General features: G+C 35.7%; 1 protein-coding gene across 1 annotated transcript in view; it reads left to right on the top strand.

Annotated features, from left to right (window-relative positions):
• The window catches only part of RAD51AP2 (RAD51 associated protein 2), a 13,621-nt gene extending 7,781 nt beyond the window's left edge, over nucleotides 1–5,840 (top strand). The window contains 4 exon segments of the mRNA XM_031056436.1: nucleotides 4–794; nucleotides 796–1,436; nucleotides 2,991–3,083; nucleotides 5,722–5,840. Coding sequence (XP_030912296.1) covers nucleotides 4–794; nucleotides 796–1,436; nucleotides 2,991–3,083; nucleotides 5,722–5,840 — 1,644 coding nt within the window.
• The last annotated feature ends 646 nt before the right edge of the window (nucleotides 5,841–6,486 follow it).

Raw genomic sequence — 6,486 nt, forward strand, 5'->3', positions numbered from 1 at the left:
AAGAAAAGTACAAATTGGGAAATATCAGTCAATACTCTAAAGCAGGAGAAGAACAAACCAAGCATAAGACTTAATAGTTCTTTTCATGTAGAATTATTTAAAGCTATCCCTTTTGTTTTATATGAAAATAAGAAACACAAAACAACTGGATATAGAAATGGCATAACTTCTACAAATGAAGTCACTAATGAAATAACATATACCATGAAAAAATATTCGAGTGACTCTAGTTATAGAAATGCTGATGAAAAAGAATGTGTTAATCCAAAAGAGTTGCAAATGAATTGTCATGATTTTCTTTATAAAAAATCTTTTTCTATTTTTGACACATATGAAAAAATTCCCCTAGCCACTGATTCTGAAGATTTTGACCAGATCCCACTTGTAAAACAAGACAGTTCTATCCAAAAAAGGTTGTGTGAAGAAAGTGCCGTCACTTGTTCAACAGAAATTCAGTGTTTGCCTGTTAAATCAAACGATGTCTTAATTCCAGCTGAGCAGCCAAAAGCAACCACAGAAGAATATAACTCTCTCCTCTTGCTAGATAGACAAATAAACACACATGAGAATTGCAAAGACTTAGATACTTGTAGCCCACATCTAGCAAATGAAAAAGTAGACAACCAAAATACTTACTTATTTTCTGAAAATTTATTTCCTAGTTCCTCAAATATTTATCAGTCTGTCACTTTGCCACTGGATAGCAACTCTTTTGTCAACAGAGAAATAAGTGAAGATGGGCACTGCAGGAATTCCTCAAGTGCAGGCAAACAAAAGGCAAGTGAAACAATTCCTACAAGGCCGCGAAGAGAAGAATAAGACAGGCAGTTCAGTGCCAGCAACTTTGAAACATCTTGAATATGTAAAAGAACAGGAAGAGAGAAATGATGAACAAATGCATGTAACTAATGAATGTCAATGTGAAACTGTAATGAATTACTTGATTATGTCATATTCAGAAGATAAATCTGAAACATTCATTGCTGCCGACAAGGAATTAAAAATGCCTTTATCCATAATGAACAATGGATGTCTTGAAGATGTAAAAGATAAGTATTTACTCTTAGAAAATAAAATCACCCACGAATTTGAACTGAAGAGAAAATTTGATTTAGTGCTAGAAGAGCTACGTATGTTTCATGAAATTAGCAAAGAAAATGTAAACAATTTATCTAGTTTGGAAACAAACTTGCCCAACACTTACTGCAAATTAAATAATGCTGAGAGAATAGATGAAAACATGGCAAAGGATTCTCAAAGGAAAATAGGTATTTATTCTCCAATCTGTGGTACCACAAAAGAAAAACACATAATTGACATTAATGAAAGTTCACTACATGAAAAAATATTAATTGAAAAGGAAGACCAGAAAGTATCTAAGGACTATTCTATATCAAGAATGTCAAGCAAAGAATTGCTGCACTCTCATGCAGAAGGTAAGCACATGGAATTATAGTCTTATGTAATTAAGAAAATTTAAATGTTAGGCAATACTTAATTTGCTTTAAAGGTGTATTTCTCAACTCAAATAATTTTATGTTTTCATGGAATTCAGAGCTTGGTGGAAAAATGTACTTGCATATGAATAGCCAAAACCAAAATATCCCACACTACTGCAGCTACCTGCACACTGTGCTGTAGCAGGTCTAGCTCGGAATTCAGCTGGTCAGCTCCAGGCTTGCTCCAACCTGTATTAATGCACATTCTGCTTCCTATTATTAGTTTTGTCTGATTTCATCACAATGAGCCCTAAATTCCCTGGGAGAGTCAGAACCACATTGAGATGCACATTCAAAGAGAGAAAAAGTCTCAATTAAAATATGATACAATGTTTACAAAGGAGACAATTGTTTCAGTTCACTGACATCATGAATTCAGTCATGCAGTAGTTTGAGTTGGAATAGATACTTAGAGGTCATCAAGTTCAACCTCCTGCAATGAGCAGGGTCATCTGCAAGTAGATCAGATAGCTCAGAGCCCTGTCCAACCTGATCTTGAATATAAGTATATAATTCATACAACTTATATAAATATAGTTATGTTTGTTCAAAATTTAGATGCTGCTGGTTTTAACACTTTCAATTTTTTTTTCCCTAGAGAAGCTCAATCCCCATTACAGACAGGATGTGGGGAAATGTGATTCATAAGATTTCTTAGAGTCATAAGACTCTAAGACTCCTACCCCTTTTGCTAGATAATCAAGAGGTATTTAGTGAGTAGAGGAAGGACACTGGGAAGAAAACCTGGTGAATGCTTTACCTTCTTGTATAAATAACTCAAAAGTGATAAGTAAATTATCAAAAAAAACCCTCTTCGAACAGTGTATTTATCAGATTTTGGACCTGAAATTCAGTTTGCAGAAGTGATGAATTCTTGCAACTGCAAACAAAATTGGTGAGGTTCATGCTTTGGTCACATTTGGTAAATTACCTGATGAAAATGCAGCTATCTCAAAATTGTCATCAGAACTAAATTTCTCAGGGATTTGGCTCTAAATTTATAAAGTGAACATTTCAGAGGGGTTATGAAAGTAAGTAGTGTCTGGGAAAAAATTGTTAAAGTGTCACAGAAAAACCCCAGAAGGAATTCTGTTCAGTAGAGCTTTAACAGTATAATGTGCTGCAAGTTACACCTGAATGCCTTGCAGAGCATGAAAACCTGACAGATACTGGGAAAATGGCTCAGCAAGTGATCACTTTTCTGCCTAAGCCTGGAATAAGAAGATCCAAGTGGAGCAACTGATATGCCACCAGAGGATTAAAAACTGCATTATTGCATTTATGCAAAGGAGAACTTCATGAGGTGTAGAAGCAACTTTTTGCAAGCCTCTGAGAATGAGACTTTGTAGTTTTGTTAACATTACCTATAGTGTGCACATACATGTTTTAATCACAGCAACAAGAACCACAAATTGATTGCCATATTATTTGTTTCTAGTGATCAAATAAAAAACTTAAATGTATTTATTTTTTTGTTTTAACACTACTTAGGTGCAGCCTATAGAAATCCATATGCATGGGATCCAGCATTTTTACCCGGCACATTTTTTAAGGAACAAAGCTATAATTTACAGAAAGAAGGAGGTAATTTTTGTATTATTCTGCAATTTATACCACAAATCTTAGTGCTAATAGACTTACTTCTCAAACATTTGTATTTGTTTTCTTCCTTTTTTAGTTCTATCTCTACAGAAATCACATTTGGTTTAGTTGTAGGTTACTAGAAAAGTGTCCTGTCTTCAGCTTGGTTCACAGAACAAGCCATGCTGATGAGTATTTCTGTTCTTTGGCGAGAAGAAAAGAACTTTAACAACGTGAGGTTTCCTTTATTGCTTATTTTGGAGCCATTTGGAACAAACATCTTGGGCCTTCAATCATTGAGATAATAGCCAAGATATACTACAGGGAGAACATGATCCGTTATCCTTTTTTTGAAGATCTGCAGTTTTGTACTCATTGTGGAAGGAAATTCAGAAGGATATTGTGAAGTGATCTTTTAGTGTTTCAAAAAGCATGTTTTGGCAGTTTGTCCAACATATGGAAACAGTAAAATAAGGCATTTGGTTTATTCTGAAATGAAATTCGAAAACTTTGTCAAGGAAAGGCAATATATAAACTTCTGTTTTATTTAATGAAATAATCTACTGCTATTTTGGCTGTTATTCCCCATTGCATCTCTTAAAACTGTTGCACAACTTACTGGTTTGAGAATTCAGAAACTGTTTCCTTCACTCAGGCCATTCTGGGAAAAACAGAGACTGAAAAACAGTTAAAGATGACCTCTGGTGTTCTTTTCACCTATATTTTATTGAAGTTATGTCAGGTTGTGAAAATATTTCATGTACCAAATGCAAAATGTTACAGAAAATTCTGCTTTACTTCTTTGCTCTTTGTCACTACTCTCTAAGATTTTATATTTTTTGTGATGTGGATTCTAGTCTCTGACTTACATAGTAGGTATTGTTATTGCTTAGGGAAATTCAGATTCCAGAATGCTGTATTGTGCATAGCACACCAAGGGGGTTGGTATTAACATCTTCTTGGAAGTCTTGTTCAGATGAGATTGAAACTTGCTAAGTGAAACATTGTTCCTCCCATGACTGAACCTGGATGCTTTTCCTCTTCTTTCCCTGCTGTTTTGGGCTACAGGGTCAAGGGTAAAGGAAATTAGATGTTTTCTCCTTTGCTGTTATGTCTATTTCCTTTCCTCTGCTTCCTGGTGTTCTCTAAATTCCCATCTGAGCTTCTCCAGAAATGTTTGGGAAGAGACCTTAGCAATGAGTATCTCCTTTTTTCCTCTGTGATTGCTGAGGAATTGTGCAGGTTGTTAGGGCAGTGGCATATTTCTAGGGCATTTTATTCCTTTTTTCCTGTGTTTTGTCAGAAACAACAGGAACCTAGTACTCTTCCAGTAGAAGAACCTGAAAAAAATTGAATGTTCCCCTCATCATCCTTCTCAGTTGATGGCAAATAGGAAACTGTTGAGTACCGTCTTTCCTTGAGGAGGTACATTGGCAGAGACAGTTCTCTTCCATTTACACTGAAAGTTGTCTTGGAGGTTATTCTGAAACCAGGTTTTGCCAGGGGAAATACTACACTTACTGTACTGATAGGAGTTAATGTCAGCAGCTATGCTGATATGTGACTGTCTCCCTCTATTTTTCAGTAGGATTCTGAGCCATCACATCTTGTCACAGAACCTGTGGCTGCTTTGGAAAGGAGATACCTAGGTGGGACAAGAAGATTAATACTCCAGTAGCTTTACAGTTTACTGTGAATGACAGCTATGCTTTCCTGGCTACCTATAAACCCACAACACTTGACCGACTTTCAGTGCACGCCTTTCCTATTCTAGCTGGCTCTTACAAGTCCTAGAAAAGACATAGCAGCACTGCTGTCCCATCATTGACTTAAGAATGGAACTCTGGGATTTTTTCTCATCCCACCATTCAAAATTCTTGTAAAAGGCTTAGAGAAATTTTTCTCTCCTGTTACTGGGATACCAGGCAAATACCTAAGGCTCTTATACACACATGATTTTATGTGCTGGCTAACTGCTCGGTGCTTCATCATTTTATAGAATAATGCAAAATAGAACTGGAAAAGATCTTGAGAAATGTGACCCTTTCTTCTTCCAGATGAATCACTGTCCTAATCTCTAGTTAACAAGGTCATGGTCTTCTATTCTGCCCCAGTGAGTATTATTTTATGCAAAACAAAACAACTTCTAAAGGATGACTCTTACTACACTGATCAGTGCTAGAGATCTCTACATGGTGCATACCTTACCTAATAGAATGTTGAACAGAAAACAGACATCCTCCTATCCTGCTTTATGTAAAATGAGTGGCACAGAGCAAGACATCAGACTAATTGTGAGCATTAAAGTGCATCCACCTCAGCATGTCCACTCTGTCCTGAAATGTTAACCTGTGTCAAATTGTGTGCCTTTGCAGTCTGTTAGGAATGTTATGTAATGTTGGGTTGAGGATTATTCTAATCAGAAGGAGTCTGCACATGACCCAGCTGCAGGTATTTCCTTCTCAGCCCAAGAGAATCCATTAGATGCTCTGCAGCAGAGTGGAGGTGGGATAGGATGTAATAAAGGATTGCTTAATTAATATTGGTCTAATTTATCTAATCTGGTCAGGGTGTAATACTTATCTATATCATACAGAATTCTGTGTCTGCTTTCATTTTTTATTCTTTCTTTTAAATATAGGATATTTTTTGTCTCGTGACATCATAAGAGTACAGCCACTTAAAACATGCAAGGGCCCCATCAGGATTGGGCTGTCAAGAAAGGCTCGGCCAAAGAAGCTTCATCCTTATCTGAAATGACTTCCTGGATTCTTTTACCAGCCTTCACATCTGGGATCACTCTGCTTGAAAACTGTTGAAATGTTTTAACGTTAATTTTTTTGGTACTTTGATCTTTGTAGTTTAAGGGGGTTTTAGATATTAATATTTCAGTATTTGCTAGTGATTTATTTAGGAATACTCCTGTGAATACTTGATAGCAAAGGGATTTATAATGAATGTTTACTAGTAGAAGTTTTAATGGAAGGGTGAATTCCTTTTAAAGTTTATGTAATATTAATAAAATCTGTCATGTATTTTTCATCTATTAAAATCTACAGTTGAAATTTTCTGTCACATCCACACATCCTTAGAATCCTCTGTGTGTTTATGTAGTTTTAAAAACTCCGTATTTTTAAAGAGATTTGTTACAAATGTTTAGAGTGATGTAGAAGAGAATTTCAGGAAGTTAAGTTTAGATTGCTAAAAGGAAGATTATGTTTTAGGCTTCAGTGGCAATTTCCTTTGAGGTACTTCCAGTTCCACGTACTTGTCCCATTAGACAAAGAGTTGGAAAGGAATAAAGCTGTAAATGCTACAGACAGATTGTCTCATTCTGAAGGTACTGATTCCATTGCATACATCATGGAGGCAAAATAACAGTGCATAAATTCTGGAGATTATGTAT

The sequence above is a fragment of the Geospiza fortis genome, unplaced genomic scaffold (assembly GCF_000277835.1).
Source record: "Geospiza fortis unplaced genomic scaffold, GeoFor_1.0 scaffold81, whole genome shotgun sequence".
Lineage (NCBI taxonomy): Eukaryota > Metazoa > Chordata > Aves > Passeriformes > Thraupidae > Geospiza > Geospiza fortis.